Source organism: Salmo trutta, chromosome 32 (assembly GCF_901001165.1).
Source record: "Salmo trutta chromosome 32, fSalTru1.1, whole genome shotgun sequence".
NCBI classification, from domain to species: Eukaryota; Metazoa; Chordata; class Actinopteri; order Salmoniformes; family Salmonidae; genus Salmo; species Salmo trutta.
Window position 1 is genome coordinate 3,917,290 of NC_042988.1, and position 21,479 is coordinate 3,938,768.

Below are 21,479 nucleotides of genomic sequence, written 5' to 3' on the forward strand. Positions count from 1 at the left end.
AAGTTTTAAACTCAACCTCATGCTGCCAGAACTCTTATTTTCTGTGCAAGAGCGAAGGTGAAATGATTGAAAAGGAATCTTGTTCATTTAGATTTATTTTAAAGGTATATGACAAACATAAGCATTTGTGAATTACCGTAAACTATGCCACCCAATCTTGCTATAACACAATGCATTCAGAAATCACACACATGGTTTAAGCCCTATTCTCACAGGATTAGTATTACTATAGAAAGTCAGCTATAATTTACCACAGCATGTCAGTTTTTCCCCTCATTCAAAATGGACCATTATGACTGGAGGCTCTTCTAGGCATGAAGATATTTCACATCTTGGGACAGCCTAATATTGACCTAATGGCCTTCAGTTCGGAGAAAGTCAAAATAATAATGCATATCAATAAGAACCTATGCAGACTTTTAATTACCGGACGTATTTGGCACAGTATCATCCACTTCATCTTGTAAAAGAAGTATGGCACTAGAGAAGTTGTGACCAAACAGAATTTATCATTAGGCTACATTCATAGCACTGTTTTAAGCATCGATGTGTTCCCAAGTGCTTTCCCCAAACCAGGTGCAGCACCTGTCAAACCGTAATATCCCTCAAAACACAGGGATGACAATTCACACTATCAGAGGACCCAACCTTAGGGATGGGATTATAACAAAAAAAGTATTACTAAAAGGGGACTGAAATTACAGATGTGATTTGTGCTCATGCACATTACACTAACTGAGCTCCCCCAGTGAAACTTATCCTGTCTGAATAGGGCTATAGATTATGGCAAAGCATTTCTTATATAGTGACAAAAGTACCTTCAACTATAAAACCAAATGTGAATGTAGTTAACATGACTCCACAGTAAAAAACAACAACATATAAATACAGCTAAGAGAAAATGGGTAAACTAGAACGAACATTCTCAGGAGTCGTCAGCAAATCCATACATTGAAAACGATAATGCCGTCGACATGGGTTCAAATCTGGCCTACTGCCCTTTGACACCACCTTTATCTTTCCCTACTGTCATCCTCTCTAATAGTCAGGAAAGAGCTTAAAGATAAGAACAAAAATCATGGTTATAGCTGGTAGCTCACAAGCAGCTGGGGCACCAAGAGAGGTGTTCGAAGCCATACAATAAATCTTACATGTCCTAACTATGCCTTAATTATTATCGGAGAGAGACGGCTGGTGGATGAGATTAAGGTCTTTTGAAAAGTTTCATCAGCCACAGCAGTGAGTTGCACAGTGCTCTTGTCCATATTGCAGAACCCCTATGTAGATGTTAGTTACGCTGTGTAGTCTTCCCTTGACAAACTTGGTTGCCCTCAAATCCAGCAGTCGATCGACTCATCAGTTCCCTCCCCGTCGGAATCAGCTACATGATGGGGAGGCTTCACATATCTAAGAGAAAAAAAAGGAGTTCGTACCAACTTTATTTGTTATGTAGAGCTGAGTTTCAGAATGGTATCACCCACCTGCTTGGTTATTAGATGGTCTAGCAGTTCAAAATGGAACACAGTGTTTTTGCAACATGAAATCTTATTAAAATCGGTTCATATACACCCCCAGGAATGAGACTTTTGTTGTAAATGTTCTGACAATGGAGCACTTAGATATGGTCTTTCATAGAATGTATGGGAATGACATAGTAAGGCATTTGTGAAAATTGTATAGCAATATAGAGTGGGAAAGCGGCCTTGCGTTTGGACAATTAAGTCACTGCAGTAAATAAAACATCTGTCCTGTCCAGGACCAGAGTCTATGCAGACCAGGTGCACCATAGCCAATCAGAGATGCATGCAAATCATCAATTTGCCACATGGGCCTGCCATCATTCACTGTAAACTGGACTGTGTGATTACAGGCCGTAGCAACAGTGTGCCTTTAGATTATTAGAACGCATTTGCCAAAAGCCACATGACTGGATTTCTGCAAATGTGTAAATACTACGGGAGTCCTCTTACATTTGCGAACTTCATAGCCCTATTGATAAAACAACCATGAAAAAATAGGCTCGCTCCCTCAGTTGCCTATGCACACCAACAACTAATGCTAGCCAGAGCTAAAATCTAACGAGAGAACATTAGATAAACTGTTTTCAGCTAGTTGGGCATCAGAATCGTAGAATAGTAGCCTGCTTGTCCTTCCGCAGCATGCCTGCCAATGCATGCTTGTCCCAATCCACGTTTTGACAACTGAATGGGACTTTTATAAAATGTCATCTTATGTGCATAGGATGCATATAGCATTAACATTAAAACATAAGATAAATATTTGTCCATCCTTTACTGCAATGCATAATACGCTGCGACCCTAATGAAAAGGTATTTAACTCCAAATATTGTTTTGTTTGCCACTGCATGGATCACCGGTGCGGTGGAATGCAGCGTTGCTGTATGGCGCGCTCAATGTATTGTCGTTGAGTATACTCGATTTTCTTATACATTTGTTAATTTGACTGATAGTTATAAGAAACAAGAATTGTCCACTTCCTCATTCTCTGTCCTGTTTTCGCATAGAGATCGCAGCGTTTTATTATGTTATCTGTGCACGCATGTGCGGCGCCATTCAAACGTTAGTGGTCGCATACACATATTTAGCAGATGTTATTGCGGGTGTAGCGAAATGCTTGTATCATTGCAAATAGGGCATTATTGGTCGATTTCTTATTAAAATAAATCTGAAAAGCTTATGTATTTTTTTTTAAATGTAATTTTATGAACCCAACCCCTATCTGCTCTTTATCTTATTTGTTGCTTTACCTCCACAGACGCTGTCATGAAGCACTTCCGGGTGCAACAAAGGGACAAGTGGGAACGGCTTGAAACAGTAAAATGGCTGAATTGAGAATCGATGAAAGAAAATGAATAGGATTAAATTCAGTTTTGTGTTTGTTCAATTGTATTACCATGACTACAAGTAGCACTGAAATTATGCTCCCGTAACATATGTTAAACATGTATTGTGACAAAGGACATGTGTAATAAAAATGTGAATACTGTGTGTCACACATGAGCACAAGGTAACATATGACATGTAATAAACACGTGAATACTACATGTATCACATATAGGAGCATAAGTATTATACATACTGTATAAGTCAAATGTCACGTGAAAATACATAAGCATTTATTGCATTTTAGTAGCCTAGCTAGTGGCATGTGTACACCGTAGCATGTGTCTGTACACTTTCCATCCACTGCGCGCTGTAAACGGGACACACGAAAGCAGCGCAATTGAAGTTGAATTCACTCATGCGAGCACATCACGCTGTAATTTCATTAAGTACATGACTCAATTGTTGATTCATTTATACTTGCCTGAGACCTTTTCGGCCCGCGGGCCTTGTGTGCTAGCCGATTAGCCACATTATGACTGACATGTGATCACTGCCCTTGCTAGTTTGATTGTATTAACATTCCAAGCCTTAGTTACAGTCGTCCGTTTTCATTCCAAATATTTAGTAATTGAAGATGAAACAGTGCATCCCAAATGGATGTAGGCAGCAAACAGTGTCAGGCCAGCTGTGATTTACAACCTGATAGCAATATTCTTTGGACTACCAAGAAATGTATTGGTGAATTATATTAATCATGTATTTATTATAAAATCCCCATTAGCTACTCTTCCTGGGGAACAGCAACATTAAGGCAGTTCTACCTTTTATTTTATTTTTAAACATTACAATACATTTACAACAGACTGTGTGCCCTCAGGCCCCTACTCTATTACCACATATCTATACCACAAAATCCGTCTGTGTGTATAGTGTGTATGTTATCGTGTGTTTGTATGCATGTCTCTGTGCCTATGTTTGTGTTGCTTCTCAGTCCCCGCTGTTCCATAAGGTGTATTTTTATCTGTTTTTTTATCTGCAGCTCGGTGCATTCAACATGTCAATACCTCTCATAAATAAAAGTAGTGATGAAGTCAATCTTTCCTCCACTTTGAGCCAGGAGAGATTGACATGCATAATATTAATATTAGCTCTCTGTACACATCCAAAGGCTAGCCGTGCTGTCCTGTTCTGAGCCAATTGTAATTTTCCTCAGGCCCTCTTTGTGGTACCTGACCACATGACTGAACAGTAGTCCAGGTGCAACAAAACTAGGGCCTGAAGGACCTGCCTCGTTGCTAGTTCTGTTAAGAATGCAGAGCAACGCTTTATTATGGACAGAGTTCTCCCCATCCTAGCTACTGTTGTATCAATATGTTTTGACCATGACAGTTTACAATCCAGGGTTACAAGATTAACACAGTCATTACAAGGTTTAGTGAATGATTTGTCCCAAATACAATGCTTTTAATTTTTGAAATATTTAGGACTAACTTTTTCCTTGACACCCATTCTGAAACTAACTGCAGCTCTTTGTTAAGTGTTGCAGTCATTTCAGTCGCTGTGGTAGCTGACGTGTATAGTGTTGAGTCAACCGCATACGTAGACACTGACTTTAATCAAAAGTGGCATGCTGTTAGTGTAACCGATGTGAAATGGCTAGTTAGTTAGCGGTGGTGCGCGCTAATAGCATTTCAATCAGTGACGTCACTCGCTCTGAGACTTGAAGTAGGGTTTCCCCTTGCGTTGCAAGGGCCGTGGCTTTTGTGGCGCGATGGGTAACGATACTTCGTTGGGTGTCAGTTGTTGATGTGTGCAAGGGTCCCTGGTTGGGGCGAAGAGAGGGACGGAACCTACACTGTTACATTAGTAAAGATTGAAAAAAGTAAGGGGCCTAGACAGCTGCCCTAGGGAATTCCTGATTCTACTTGGATTTTGTTGGAGAGGCATCCATTAAAGAGCACCCTCTGTGTTCTGTTAGACAGGTAACTCTTTATCCACAATATAGTAGGGTGTGTAAAGCCATAACGCATATGTTTTTCCAGAAACAGACTATGATCGATAATGTCAAAAGCCACACTGAAGTCCAACAAAACAGCCCCCCCAATCTTTTTATCATCAATTTCTCTCAGCTAATCAGTCATTTGCATAAGTGCTGTGCTTGTTGAATGTCCTTCCCAATAAGTGTGCTGAAAGTCTGGTGTCAATTCATTTACTGTGAAAAAGCATTGTATCTGGTCAAACACAATTTTTCCCCAAAAGTTTACAAAGGGTTGGTAACAGGCTGATTACTGGCTCAAATAGCCAACCAAAGGGGGCTTTACTATTCTTAGGTAGGGGAAAAACATTTGCTTCCATCCAGGCCTGAGGGCACACACTTTCTAGTATGCTTAAATTGAAAATATGGCAAATAGGAGTGGCAATAATGTCCGCTATTACCCTCAGTAATTTTCCATCCAAGTTGTCAGACCTTTTGTCATTGTTGATAGACAATAAGAATAGATGGATGCATTGAACTGCATCTATTCTGCCAACAACGCCTTACTGTGTGTCATGGAATTTTGAGTTAATTATAACCTATTTTTAAAACCTATTTTCAAAGTTGGTTTTGAAGCACACACTGGGAATCTGAGATTTTTTTTGTGATATTATGATTGTCTGCTTTTTTCATATCTGCAAAGTAGTTAAAACGCTGTCAGTTACACTTTAATAATATCAGGGATGTGATCAGGACAACATACAGTAATGGCTATGGGAGGATAGGTCAGTTTCTATCAAATATGAGTAGAGAATAAGGCTGTGTCCCAAATGGCATCCTAATTCCTTTATAGTGAACTACTTTTGACCAGGGTCCATAGGGCTCTTGTCAAAAGTAGTGCACTATATAGGGAATAAGGTGTCATTGGAACATAACACTTAGGGCTATGTGACGCCACACAGGGGTGGAAGAGGGGCGTTACTACTTCATAGGAGAAGAGGCATTGGAAAGAATATGGTGTGATTGCAGACCACAACTCAGGGTGTTTCTTGATGTGGGTGTTCCCTGATATCAGGAAATGCCAATTGATAACTGCCATTGGTCAGTTCCGGTGTTATGAAACTGATGGTTTCTGGACGCAGGTTAGGATAATTAATGTTACAAGTTAGGAGACTGAGGTTAAGGTTAGGAAAAGGGTTCGATTAATCTCTCCCGGGCGCCCGTGTAGGTGTGTTTTGCACCAGGTGAAAGTTGATTGCATTCGTTTTGGAAGCGGGCTGCCTCCCGGCATGAGCCAGGTGCCCCGTTCAAGTCCCACGGCGTAGTTGGCTCAAAACAAATTGACGTAGGAGCATTTGAAGTAATGAGTAGGATTCTGTGTTTTCACGCGCAAAAGTGATTGCTTTTGAGCTTTATCAGGAAAGTACCATGGGAATGCAGATGCCTTGAGCAGTCTTCTGCTGCGATAAACACCCACCACAACAGCTCAAGAGGACAGAGTGCTGATGTGCGTGGACACGGCCCTCGTGACTGCAGAGCAAGGGAGATCCCGGACAAGTAAAGACACAGTACTGTCTAGAGTTAGAGAACATGTAGGAAGGGGATGGCCACAACAAACAGAAGGGACTGAATTCACACCATTACAGTGTCAGGAAACAGTGTTGAGTGTACAGGATGGTTGCGTTTTGTGGGGAGCACTAGTGATTATTCCACAGCCAGCACATCCTACAGCAGGTGGTCTCGCATATAAAGCCTTGGCTAGGAGTTATTTATGGTGGCCAAAACTAGATCAGGAGATAGACAATCTAGTCAAGACATGGAACACGTGTCAGGAACACAGAAAGGAACCAGCAGCAGCTCCACTCCACCCATGGGAGTTTCCAGGGAAATCTTGGAGAAGATTGCACATAAATTACACAGGGCCATTCATGGGGAAAATGTTCCTGATAATCATTGATGAAGATTGAAAACGGATGGATGTGTATCCGGTTAGTTCTGCTTCATCCACCACTACTATAGATGGCCTACGACAGAAAAAGAACCATGACAAACATACCAAGGGCTGACATTTTGGAGGGGGACCCTGTCTTTATCAGAAATTTCAGTTGTGGGAAAATGGATTCCTGGATTCATAGACTCAGTGACTTGTCCTGTTTCTGACAAGGTGGTTCGCAGACATGTCGATCAGATTCTTGCCAGACGGGATGGAACAACAAGTGAGTTACCAGTTCTGATGGCAGAGGACAGTCTGTTCTCTAGCTATCCCAGTGCTTCTGTAGTGCACATTCCTCAGACAGAGACAATAACAGAGGAAACAGTTCACCAAGAGGAGAATCCAGTTTCAGAGTCAAAAACTCTGAGCCCAGCTCAGAAACAGCTGGTGGCTTTTCCACCGTTGCGAATGAACACTACCCCTAGTATACGTTATCCACAGAGGCACGCAAAGCTTCCAAGCGGCTTAAAAGACTGAACTCTGAACAAGAAAATAAAAAAATAACTGTGATAAATTGTTTAAGAGACTCAAGAGTTAAAATACTTAGTTACCCAAGCATGTGAAAATAAAAGTGAACTTGTGGAACGTCATGTTTGTTGTTTAAAATGACTGACTTGTTTAGGTCAGTAAAGTGCACAACAAGGTTAAAATAATTGTTTCAGTTAAAATAACTAATTCAGATTTTGTTGATTTGTGAAGACGTAATATTGAAATCTTATGAGGGAAGGAATGTGGTATTAACGTCATTACACATTACCAGGTTGTGTAGCACTTGAGTACCTATTGGTATCATTATTAGAGTATTGGAATGCACCCCAATACACACCGAGTGCAGCTGCGACAGCCTGCCTGTTACACCACGCTCCGGGTTAGTAATAAAGTAATCAATTCATAAAGGGCTACTACCTTACTCCTCTCACAAGGCATAAAGAGTTCCATGGGTTGTCAAAAGAAAAGCAGGGATTCCTGATTAATCAGGGGGGGGAAAAAATCACATCCCTGAAAAGTTAGATTCTATTCAATGTACCAACGTGGGCTATACCTTTAGTATTGACATAGTCGTTGCCTTCATCACTGTCGTCACTCTTTTCCACGTCGATATTCATGTTGCCCTCTGCTCCACTGTTTTCTGTGAACACAAACACAGGATTGAGGCATTTACACAGTGCATCCGGAAAGTATTCAGGTCCCTTCCCTTGTTCCACATTTTGTTACGGTTACAGCCTTATTCTAAAATGGATTAAATAAATAATAAATTCCTCAATCTAAACACAATACCCCATAATGACATAGCGAAAACAGGTTTGTAGAAATTTTTTCAAATTTATAAACAATAAACAGAAATACCTTATTTACATAAGTACAGACCCTTTGCTATGAGACTTGAAATTGAGCTCAGGTGCATCCTGCTTCCATTGATCATCCTTGAGATGTTTCTACAACTTGATTGGAGTCCACTGGTGGTACATTCAATTGATCGGACATGATTTGGAAAGGCACACATCTGTCTATATAAAGGTCCCACAGTTGACAGTGCATGTCAGAGCGAAAACTAAGCTATGAGGTTGAAGGAAGTTTCCGTAGAGCTCCGAGACAGGATTGTGTCGAGAAACAGATCTAGGGAAGGGTACCAAAAAAAAATATGCAGCATTGAAGGTCCCCAAGAACACAGTGACCTCCACCATTCTTAAATGGAAGAAGTTTAGAACCACCAAGACTCTTCCTAGAGCTGGCTGCCTAGCCAAACTGAGCAATTGGGGAGAAGGGTCTTGGTCAGGGAGGTGACCAAGAACCCGATGGTCAATGGTAGAGCTCCAGAGTTCCTCTGTGGAGATTGGAGAACCAGAGCCCGGACTTCAACTCAATCTAACATCTCTGGAGAAACCTGAAAATAGCTGTGCAGCGACGCTCCCCATCCAACCTGACAGAGCTTGAGAGGATCTGCAGAGAAGAATGGGAGAAACTCCCCAAATACAGGTGGGCCGAGCTTGTAGCGTCATACCCAAGAAGACTCAAGGCTCTAATCACTGCCAAAGGCACTTCAACAAAGTACTGAGTAAAGGGTCTTTTTACAAAAGTATTCGATTTTTTATAATTTAGCAAAAAAATTCTAAAACCTGTTTTTGCTTTGTCATTATGGAGAATTGTGTGTAGATTGATGAGGAAAAAACACAATTTAATACATTTTAGAATGCTGTAACAAAATGTGGAAAAAGTAAAGGGGTCTAAATACTTTCCAAAGGCACTGTATTGTCATGCATTTCACTTATGACTTCAACTTATTTTTTTTAAAATGATTTATATATTGTAATATCCATGTATTTAAGTGTTATTTGGATATCAATAAAAAATTCAAAAGCATTCAACCACAAGATGTCACAAAAGCCCTATTCGCAAGGGACTAGTATTACTATAGAATGTTGTTTATGTAATTATTACCCCAGAATTTCAGTGTTTCCAGTGGACAATTCGGACGGGATTAGTTTTACCAAACTGCCCCAGTAATTATTTTTTTTCCCTCATTCAAAATTGACCATTATGACGGTAGTCTGAAGGCTCTGCTAGACATGAAGATATTTCAAATGTCTCGGGATAGCTAATATTGACCTAATGGCCTTCAGTTCGGAGAAAGTCAAAATAATAATGCATATCAATAGCAACAATGAACTGCAACCTATGCAGACATTTAATTACCGGACATATTTGCCAATTTATCAATTCATTGGCACAATATCGTCCACGTTATCTTTTAAACAGAGAAGTATGGCACTAGGAATGTTGATATGTGTCAAAACAGATCCTTCACCTGTGGGCTACGTGCATAGCACTTTGTTTTAAGCATGAACTTGTTCCCATGTTTTTACCTAAACTAGGTGCAGCATCTGATAAAACTCTAATGTCCCTCAAAACACAGGGATGACGATCCAGGTTAGTAATAAAGTAATCAGTTTATAAAGAGCTCACTCCTTCCCAGGCATAAAGAGTTCCATGGGTCATTACAACTGTCAAAAAAGCAGGGATTCCTGATTAAATCAGGAACATCCCTGAAAAGTTGGATTCTATTCAATGTGCCAATGTGGGCCATACCTTTAGTATTGACATAGTCGTTGCTGCCTTCATCACTGTCGTCACTCTTTCCCACGTCGACATTCATATTGCCCTCCTCGTCACTGTTTTCTGTGAGAACACACACAGGATTGAGGTATAGAGTGCATTTGAAATTGTATTCAGACCTTCACTTTTTCCACATTTTGATACGTTACAGCCTTATTCTAACATGGATGAAATAGTTTCCCCCACTCATCAACCTACACACAATATCCCATAATGACATAGCAGAAACTGTTTCTTAAAACATTTTGCAAATGTGTTAAAAACCAAACATTTAAATATCACATTTACGTAAGTATTCAGACCCAGTACGTTGTTGAAGCACCTTTGGCAGTGATTACTCCTCTCAAGCTCTGCCAGGTTGGATGGGGAGCGTCGCTGCAGAGCTATTTTCAGGTCTCTCCAGAGATGTTCGATCGGGTTCAAGTCCAGGCTCTGGCTGGGTCACTCAAGGACATTGAGACTTGTCCCGAAGCCACTTATTGGCTGTGTGCTTTGGGTCGTTGTCCTGTTGGAAGGTGAAGTGTCGCCCCAGTCTGAGGTCCTGAGTGCTCTGGAGCAGGTTTTCATCAAAGATCTCTCTGTACTTTGCTCCATTCATCTTTGCCTCAATCCTGACTAGTCTCCCAGTCCCTGCCACTGAAAAACATCCCTACAGCATGATGCTGCCACCACCATGCTTTACCGTAGGGATGGTATTGCCCAAGTGATGAGCGCTGCCTGGTTTCCTCCAGATGTGACGCTTGGCATTCAGGCTAAAGAGTTCAATCTTGGTTTCATCAGACCAGAGAAACTTGTTTCTCATGGTCTGAGAGTCCTTTACGTGCTTTTGGCAAACTCCAAGCGGCCTGTCAAGTGCCTTTTACTGAGGAGAGGCTTCCTTCTGGCCACTCCACCATAAAGGCCTGATTGGTGGAGTGCTGCAGAGATGGTTGTCCTTCTGGAAGGTTCTCCCATCTCCACAGAGGAACTCTGGAGCTCTGTCAGAGTGACCATCAGGTTCTTGGTCACCTCCTTGACCAAGACCCTTTTCTCTCGATTGCTCAGTTTGGCTGGGCAGCCAGCTCTAGGAAGAGTCTTGGGGGTTCTACATTTCTTCCATTTAAGAATGATGGAAGCCACTGTGTTCTTGGGGACCTTCAATGCTACAGAATCTTTTTGGTACCCTTCCCCAGATCTGTGCCATGACACAATCCTGTCTCAGCGCTCTACGTACAATTCATTCGACCTCATGGCTTGGTTTTTACTCTGACATACACTGTCAACTGTGGGACCTTATATAGACAGGTGTGTGCCTTTCCAAATCATGTCCAATCAATGGAATTTACCACAGGAGGACTCCAATGAAGTTGTAGAAACATCTCAAGGATGATCAATGCAAACATGATGCACCTGCGCTTAATTTCGAGTCTCATAGCAAAGGGTATAAACACTTCTGTAAATAAGGTCTGTTTTTTTTGTTTGTAATAATATTTCAAAAATGTCTAAAAACCTGTGTTCGCTTTGTCATTATGGGTATTGTGTGTAGATGGATTAAAAACAAAAAATCCTCATCAATTTTAGAGTAAGGCTGTAACTTAACAAAATGTGTAAAGTGAAGGGGTCTGAATACTTTCCGAATGCATTGTATATGTACACTCCAGTCTACAGACAGATTTTTATTGCACCACATTGACATATCATATGAACACAATGTGAATACTCGAGACAGCATTTTATCAATAATATTTAATTGCCCACCAACACGCCTTTTCCAGATTTCTAAACCTCTATAATGTTCTGCACACGTTTCACAAAAACTTGAATGAGGAAATAAATCTGCTGCTGGTGGCAACATTGACGTACATGCAAATTAGTGCTCAATTCAAGTTGTATCGATGAAGCGTTCCAGATTGCGAAGCCTTTACATTTCAATCACGCTGCAATGCTGCACTTCTGCGATAAGGATGGATACAGCCCTTAAAAATAACAAAACTCCGAGTTTCCTAAATGTACATATTTGTCATGCATTGGACTTGTGCTCTCAACTGAAATGTTTTATTGTGTAATATCCATGTGTTTAAGTGTCTTTAAAGCTCTATTCGCACGGGACTACTATAGAACGTCAGTTCTGTAATTATTACCCCAGCATGTCCGTTTTTCCAGAGGACGATTGGGATGGGATTAATTTGACCAAACTGCCCCTGTAATTCTTTTTTTCCCCTCATTCAAAATTGACCGTTTTGACGGAAGCCCGGAGGCTCTTCTAGGGGTGAAATATTTCACATGTCTAGAGCTAGGTCAATATTGACCTTCAGTTCAAATAATAATGCATATCTATAGACCCCTTTATGTGTTTACAAACATTGCCGCGCGAGGGCGGTGCACGCAATTTGGAAGCAGAACAGAGGGGAGTTCTTATAGAACGCCAGCAAAAAATGCCTCTATTTACATGTTGCTTATGAGTGCATTTCACACTACTTTTGGATTATAATTGGATTTTAAAGGGTCCTATGAATGTCCTGCTTAATATAATGTTTGTGTAATCATCGCAAATCAACTGCATTATACTTTTCTTTTTTTTTTTAAAACACTTCAACCAGTAAAATGGCTCTTTGGCTAGCTTTTGCTACAGCCTATATCAATGAGCATTAGCATTCTAGCTAACAACTGCTGCATCCAAAATAGTTATTTTGCAAAGATCACAACCAAACCTAATCCTAATGACTGTTCAAGCAAGAATCAAGCAGACGGCGATGACTTTCTTACTGTCGCCAAGAGTCGCGAGCATCTTTGCGTGACGTCAATGTGTCGTGCACTGGAAAAGGGTCTATAAGAACCATGAACTGTAACCTATGCAGACATTTAATTACCTGACGTAGTTGGCAATGTATCAATTAATTGGCACAATATCGTCCACTTCATCTTTTAAAAGAGAAGTATGGCACAAAGAAAGTTGATATGTGACAAAACAGATCATTTATCTTTAGGCTACATGCATAGCACTTTGTTTTAAGAATCAATTTGTTCCCATGTTCATACCCAAACTGGGTGCAGCACCTGTTAAACTCTAATATCGCTCAAAAACACAGGGATGACAATCCAGGTTAGTAATCAGTTTATAAAGAGCTCACTCCTTCCAAGGCATAAAGAGTTCCATGGGTTATTACAACTGTCAAAAAAGCAGGGATTCCTGATTTAAAATCAGGAACATCCCTGAAAAGTTAGATTCTATTCAATGTGCCAATGTGGGCCATACCTTTAGTATTGACATAGTCGTTGCCTTCATCACTGTCATCACTCTTTTCCACGTCGATATTCATATTGCCAACCGCGCCACTGTTTTCTGTGAACACAAACACACACAGGATTGAGGTATATACACTGTATATGTACACTCCAGCCTAAAACCATTGTGATGTTTATACTGATAAACCTACAGGATGGATTTCTATTGCGTCACTCACCCTGCTCTTTGTCCTCCTCTGCTTCACATTGACATATCATACAAACGCGATCTGAATACTCCAGACAGCATTTTATTAATAATATTTCATGGCCCATCAAGATGCCTTTTCCTGATTTCTAAACCTCTGTATAATGTTCTGCACATGTGCTTCACAAAAACTTGAATGAGGAAATAAATATGCTGCTGCTGGCAACATATACATGCAAATGAGTGCTCTATTCAAGCTACATCGCTGAAGGGTTCCAGATTGGGCACCAGAAACGTTAAAGTCATTTGAAGCGTTCACCTTGAATGCAGTTTTCGCCAAAGCGGGAACGTAGCCTTTACATTTCAATCATGCTGTAAAGCTGAACTTCTGCGATAAGGTTTGAATATATATTGTCATGAATTGGACTTGTGATTTCAACTGAAATGTTTTATTGTGTATGTGTTGTGCAATATCCATGTGTTTAAGTGTCTTTAAAGCCCTATTCGCACGGGACTAGTATTACTATAGAACGTCAGTTATGTGGAAAAAGTATACATTGTCATACTTCAGTAAAAGTAAATAGAAAATTGCTCAAGTAAAAGTCACCCAGTAAAGTACTACTTGAGTAAGTCTAAAAGTATTTGATTTTAACTATACTTAAGTATCAAAAGTAAATGTAATTGCTAAAATATACTTAAGTACAAAAGTAAAAGTATAAACTATTCCAAATTCTTTATAATAAGCAAACCAGATGGCACCATTTTATTTTTATTTTTGCATAGCATGGGCCACACTCCAACATCATTTACAAACGAAGCATGTGTGTTTAGTGAGTCCGCCAGATCAGAGGCAGTTGGGATGTTCTTTTGATAAGTGTGTGAATTGGACAATTTTCCTGTCATGTTAAGCATTCAAAATGTAATGAGTACTTTTGGGTATCAGGGAAATTGTATGGAGTATAAAGTACATCATTTTATTTAGGAATGAAGTAAAAGTTGTCAATACTATTTTATATTTAAGTACAGATACCCCAAAAAACGACTTAAGTAGCACTTTAAAGTAATTTTACACCACTGGTTATGTAACCATTACCCAGCTTGTCCGGTTTTTTCCAGTGGACGATTCGGACGTTACCAAACTGCCCCAGTAATTCTTTTTTTTCCCCTCATTCAAAATTGACCGTTATGATGGAAGCCTGGAGGCTCTTCTAGGCATGAAGATATTTCACGTCTAGGGACAGTCTAATATGTACCTAATGGCCTTGGGTTCGGAGAAAATCAAAATATTAATGCATATCAGTAAGAACCATGAACTGTAACCTATGCAGACATTTAAATTACCTGACATATTTGGCAAATTATTAATCCATTGACAATATCGTCCACTCCATCTTTTAAACAGAGAAGTATGGCACTAGAAAAGTTGATATGTGACAAAGCAGATCCTTCACCTGTGGGCTACATGCATAGCACTTTGTTTTAAGCATGAACTTGTTTCCATGTTTTTACCTAAACTAGGTGCAGCACCCGTTAAACTCTGTAACATCCCTCAAAACACAGAGATGACCTGTGAGTTTGCCGAAAAACAGGACGTTTTTTTAGGGCTGGGACAATAAACAATAAACTAAGATTCGGATGGGACTAAAATTACACACGGGACTAGTATTACTATAGAACGTCGGCTATGTAATTATTACCCCAGAATGTCCGTTTTTCCAGTGGACTATTTGGACGGGATTAGTTTTACCAAATTGCAGATGTGGTGATTTGTGCTCATGCACATAATTACATTACCTGAGCTCCCCCATTAAAATGTATCCCATCCGAAAAGGGCTAAAGTAATGAGTCATTTTCAGTCATCTCTCCACCCTACGTTACCTACCTGTGCCTTGGGAGCTTAGACATTGGTTGGAATGACGCAGAGACCCAGTCCCAGGAAGAACTGATGGTAACACCATTCTATAAAGGAGGAGCGAGAGAGAGGTTACACAAAACCCGAGAGACCCCAGTACTCTATAGCCACAGAATTAACATTCATTTAATTTAGCCAAGACAGTCTACACAGTAACAATTGCCACTTTTCTTCCCAGGAAGTCCTGGAAATGCAAAGTGTAACATTCAGAGTGAGGCACTGACATACAGTATACACTGAGTATAAAAAACCTTAAGAGCACCTGCTCTTTCCATGACACAGACTGACCAGGTGAATCCAGGAGAATGCCATGATTCCTTATTGATGTCACTTGTTAAATCCACTTCAATCAGTGTAGATGAAGGGGAGGGGACGGGTTAAAGAAGGATTTTTAAGCCTTGAGCCAACAGAGACATGGATTGTGTACGAGTGCCATTCAGAGGGTGAACGGGCAAGACAAAATATTTAAGTGCCATTTCGAATGGGGTATGGTAGTAGGTGCCAGGCACACCTGTTTCTGTCAAGAACTGCAACGCTGCTGGGTTTTTCACGCTCAACAGTTTTGTGTGTGATTCAAAAATGATCACCCACCCAAAGAACTTGACACAATCTGTGGGAAGCATTGGAGTCAACATGGGACAGTATCCTTGTGGAACACTTTCACCACCTTGTATAGAGTCCATGCCCCAACGAATTGAGGCTCTACCAAAGGAAAAAGGGGGGGGGGGTGCAACTCAATATTTGGAAGGTGTTCCTAATGTTTGGTATACTCAGTGTATTTTGTTTTAATTAAATTAACACTCACAGGTATCCTTGTTCATAGCTGTCCTCGTTGACATACTCTATAGAACAGAGATAGGATAGACACACACACATGGCTGTCAATCAATCATGTCAGAGAATGAAGTGCCATCGAAAGTATTCAGACCCCTTGACTTTTTCCACATTTTGTTAAGTTACAGCCTTGTTCTAAAATGGATTAAATAGAAAAATATGCTCAGCAATCTACACACAGCACCCCATAAAGACAAAGCAAAAAAACAGTTTTTTTAGAATTTTTTGCAAATGTATTAAAAATAAAAAACAGAAATACCTTATTTACATAAGTATTCAGTCCCTTTGCTATGAGACACAAAATTGAGCTCAGGTGCATCCTGTTTCCATTGATCATCCTTGAGATATTTCTACATCTTGGTGTCCACCTGTGATAAATTCAATTGATTGGACATGATTTGGAAAGGCACACACCTGTCTATATAAGGTCCCACAGTTGACAGTGCGTGTCAGAGCAAAAACCAAGCCATGAGGTCAAAGGAATTGTCCGTAGAGCTCCAAGACAGGATTGTGTCAAGGCACAGATCTGGGGAAGGGTACCAAAACATTTCTGTAGCATTGAAGGTCCCCAAGAACACAGTGGCTTCCATCATTCTTAAATGGAAGAAGTTTGGAACCACCAAGACTCTTCCTAGAGTTGGCCACCCAGCCAAACTGAGCAATCGGGGGAAAAGTGTCTTGGTCAGGGAGGTGACCAAGAACCCGATGGTCAATGACAGAGCTCTAGAGTTCCTCTGTGGAGATGGGAGAACCTTCCAGAAGGACAACCATCTCTGCAGCACTCCACCAATCAGGCCACTCCTCAGTAAAAAGGCACATGACAGGCCGCTTGGAGTTTGCCAAAAGGCACGTAAAGGACTCAAAATTCTCTGGTCTGATGAAACCAAGAATGAACTCTTTGGCCTGAATGTCAAGCGTCACGTCTGGAGAAAACCTGGCACCATTCCCTACGGTGAAGCATGGTGGTGGCAGCATCATGCTGTGGGGATGTTTTTCAGCGGCAGGGACTGGGAGACTAGCAGGATCCAGGCAAAGATGAATGGAGCAAAGTACAGAGAGATCCTTGATGAAAACCTGCTCCAGAGCACTCAGGACCTCAGACTGGGATGAAGGTTCACCTTCAAAACAGGACAATGACCCTAAGCACACAGCCAAGACACCGCAGGAGTGGCTTCGGGACAAGTCTCAATGTCCTTGAGTGACCCAGCCAGAACCCAGACTTCAACCCAATCTAACATCTCTGGAGAGACCTGAAAATAGCTGTGCAGCAACGCTCCCCATCCAACCTGACACAGCTTTAGAGGATCTGCAGAGAAGAATGGGAGAAGAATAGTGTCATACCCAAGAAGACTCAAGGCTGTAATCGCTGCAAAAGGTGCTTCAACAAAGTACTGAGGAAAGGGTCTGAATACGTATTTAAATGCTTTGTCATTATGGGGTATTGTATGTAGATTGATGAGGGAAAAAACAATTTAATACATTTTAGAATAAGACTGAAAACTTAACAAAATGTGGAAAAAGTCAAGGGGTCTGAATACTTTCCGAAGGCACTGTATGAATGGTTTAATGTCCAAATATCTGAATGATTGTGAGTAGGTGCACATGTAGGCAGGTACAGTAGCCTAGCGGTTAGAGCTTTGGGCCCGTAGCCAAAAAGTTGCTGGTTCAAACACACAAGCCAACAAGGTGAAAACTGTGTCCATGAGCAAGACACTTAAACCTGGCTCAATATGGCTGACCCTGTAAAACAATACATTTCACTGCACCTATTTGGTGTATGTGACAATAAAACACACACATTTTCACCTAAGTAGCAATGTGCCATTTTTCAAAACTTCTTCAACGGTTACTGTACACACAAGTTTGAGGGGATCAATGTTACTGAACACGGTAGGATATAACGTTCACATTACCATCTCTTGGACTCTCATAGCCGTCATTACTCTCTGCAAGAAAAAAAGCAAACTTAAGAAGGAAGGAACACTATCGAGATAGTGGCGGAGGAAGGAAGAAAACAAGTGGAGAAAATAGACATTTGATGTAGAGGAAGAGCGAGACATCTCACCATTTTCAGTCGGTGTGACAGAGTTCGGTCTCAGAACGATCTGTGGTGAACTATGGGATAGAAAGGCAGGTACATTTCACTTGACGGGTAATATGAGTCATTGTCTGTGTGCGTGTGTGTTTGTGTGTGTAGTAGCTCACATGGGTGAAAGAAGGCTGGAAGGGGGAGCACCCCAGCTTGTGGCAGCAGAGGGGTTGTCTGAGAAACAAGGTTCATCATCAACATCCATTTTTCTGAAGACGTTTCATGAAAAGATTTGGGTAGAACTTTAGTCATCACACACATACTCACATGGTGGGTGGGCCAAGCCAAAACCTGGGGTGCTGAGTGGGGAAGAAATCAGAGCGTTGGCAGAGGTTTGTACATGCACGGATATCAGCTGGAGATTTGTGCAAACATTCAGGCGCACTTCTGGTCATCTCGTCTGGTACACTTAAACAGTGCACCGGACATATATTACAAGTGCCACACAAACTTTGGAATATTTGGTTTCATTTTTATTAATAGGCACTGAATAGCTGTTTAATGAAAAAGTGCTTACTGCTGAGTGTAATCCTCACTGTAATGCTGCTGAATGGACGCTGAGGAGAAAGAAAATGATGTTCTGTAAATGCGCTTTATTATTTTTAATTATTGACATTTAACCCTTATTTTACCAGTTAAGCTGACTGAGAAGAACACTTTCATTTACAGCGACAATATTTACTACATAGAGCCCAATTTAATTCAATACAACTTTATTGATTCCCTCAAAAAGGTACAGCAACGAAGCCTTGGTATTACTAGGCAGGTTGTGTCTTCTGCAGCTGAGACACAGGCCAGTCAACAGGATGAGTGACAGGGCGACCGCTCCACTCAACAGCAACGCATACAGCTGCACAGACACCTCCATCACTGTCTGCAGGAATAACACAAGCACAAACTCATCCAGTCAGATGACACTTTTGACACGACACTATTAAAGCATTATTATGCTGTCTTCTCTGACCCAGTTTAAGACTAGTCTTGAACTAAGAAGCAAGTTAAATGGAGATTCTCAATGTAAAGTGATTTTTTTGTCCTAGACAAAATAATGGCCCCTAATGTTACAACATTTTTGAAAAATATCACCTCTGAATAGGAATGCGGTTGTCATTGTTATCATGTCATTTTCCTTCCTTGTGGTTTTTGATTCTCCATTTCACACATGCCGTCTCTAACTTTCTTGCTAACTATCACTATCAGCGGTTCAGTTCAGCTAATGCCAGGAAACGGATTTCCTGCATTTTAAAGTTAAAGAAAATACCAGCACACCTTTCTGTATGTCACATAATATCTACAGTAAAACTCCATGCAAAACTGACACAAAATAAGACTACCTCAAGAACAGACACGACTACAATGACACTACGGTGTGGTACCATAGGGCTGGCATTTACTCATTTGCAGAACCTTGCTCCCTCCAAACCTTTTAATAGGTAGTGAGTTGAACTCAAACGGGCCCATCGTTGTGACAAATGGTGTCTATTTTGTGTCTCGACACTCCACCTGGAGAGAGCCATGAGGGTGACTTTTCTGCCAAATTCAGACTGGTCTAGATTTGGTAGAGAGAGAGGGGGGGGAGCGAGGGACGGCTGATCTGAAGGGCTAGCTTAGACCCAGTTAGGCGGTATAGTACAGAGCTGCTGAACCTGCGGAGTTCAGAAAACCTGGGCCATGGGCGGGTGGCCATGACGTTGAAGAACATTCAGATTCAGTCAAAGTAATTTATATCTATAACCTTGTGAACATGTCTCCATTTGGAATTCATCGTGGGTTAATCAACATTGCTGAGTACCAGGGATGGGGTCAATTCCAGAAGTACACTGAAACTCCAATAATCTTCAATGCTTTTCACTGGGGAAAATGTGGAATTGAAATTGAACTGACCCCAACCCAGGTGAATAAATCAACAAGTTACTTCTTCACTTCTAGCTTATTCTCTACTAACCTAGAGGTTAAGAAACTAGGCATAAAGTAGGAGTCAATCAGTGGAGGGAGTTCTTACCAGCACGTGTTGTGTAGATTTCCAACAGAGCGTTAGGTCATAGGTTGCTGATGATCTGCCAGGTGGTCAATGAGACTGGTTCTAAACCGGAGGTTGAGTTCCGGCCGAGTTGACCCCAATCCAATCCCCAGACCAGCTCAGTCGTCAGCTACACTGAGATGCGCCATTTTGTATGCATCTGATCTTCTGTCTGTTGCTCAAATCCCTATCCTACCACATGCAACTCTCCCTAGCTGTTCTTTTTGTTCACTCTTGAGTTTTCCCTCCCTTTCAGTTAACTGTAAGGAACCTTGCCTATAGCAGCTTGACATAGGTGGCTTCCTCGATGCACCTTTTGGTCTGTATGACCTGTTCAGTCGCCTCCTCCTTCCCTTCCTCCCTCACTCTTCTCATCAACTCTCCTACCCTGCCGTCATCTCAGCCTCCCCCAATGTCTTTTTTCTATCGTTCTCACAGTGTTGTTTCAGATCACCCTCTCCCCACCACCGTACCTCTGATCTTATCGCCTCCTTCTCGCTACCTTACTTGGAGAGACCTGAAAGGCACATTAAAATACGGGGAATGACAAATGCTCAGTTCATGTTTCAAAAGATGTACCATCCTATAGATCTAAATCAAAATCCTACGCCGAGGTACCCCAAGGGTCTGTATTTGGACCAATGTTTATGCTGTAGAGGGAACAGTGAGAACAGCATAAGTGGCCAACAGTCAGACACTTGGCTATCATTTGGTCCTTGCGAGTCAATAATCAGTTACCATCAACTAATAATTGAGCTGTCAGTAATAATACTTTATTTTTGAGTCAGGGATGTAGAATCTGAAAGTCAACTCAAATGTCAGTTAGATTAAGTATACGAGAGACATGGAATGGCAAATCATGACAGGTGCCTCCTAAAGGGCTGTGTGTGTGTTCCCATCTTCATCAGTGTACTCATTATTATTCTCTCCAGACAACCATTTTAGGGGAAATGTTTCCACCACTATAGATGCTCCTCTAGCAGACCGCCATCAGAAAAGCTGGTTGGCATGGCACCCACACATATAAAATGGCTGCCGGGTGCCTCTGTGGTAGCGTTTAGTGTTACCATCCTGGTTTAACTGCCAGAGCCTCTGAGAAGACGCTAGTTCTCAGAAGAACTCAAAATGTCATACTGCTCTGGACACACACACACACAGTTCCGCAGCAGCGTTACGTTTGAATAGTGTGAATGTTGCACAAGCGACTTGCTTTACCTCGCTCCCCCTCCCCCCAGGAAACCACACCAACGGAAGGAAGCCGTGAGCTCCTCTCTCCATCAAAA

General features: G+C 41.3%; 1 protein-coding gene across 2 annotated transcripts; it reads right to left on the reverse strand.

The window, feature by feature from the left end:
- Nucleotides 1–77: 77 nt before the first annotated feature.
- lat (linker for activation of T cells) lies at nt 78–20,822 on the reverse strand. 2 transcript variants are annotated; one of them, XM_029727129.1, is made up of 13 exons: nt 20,179–20,627; nt 18,936–19,050; nt 18,694–18,733; nt 18,444–18,475; nt 18,293–18,350; nt 18,153–18,202; nt 18,001–18,033; nt 16,059–16,095; nt 15,224–15,300; nt 13,165–13,251; nt 9,903–9,992; nt 7,858–7,944; nt 78–1,407 (listed from the first exon to the last, which is right to left on the reverse strand). In XM_029727129.1, exons 2-13 carry the CDS (start codon nt 19,042–19,044, stop codon nt 1,400–1,402), a joined length of 708 nt encoding a protein of 235 aa, XP_029582989.1. In that variant the 5' UTR covers nt 19,045–19,050; nt 20,179–20,627; the 3' UTR covers nt 78–1,399. The 2 variants fall into 2 exon arrangements, with proteins under 2 accessions (XP_029582989.1, XP_029582990.1); XM_029727130.1 differs by lacking the exon at nt 9,903–9,992 and having other exon boundaries at nt 20,179–20,822.
- Nucleotides 20,823–21,479: the final 657 nt, after the last annotated feature.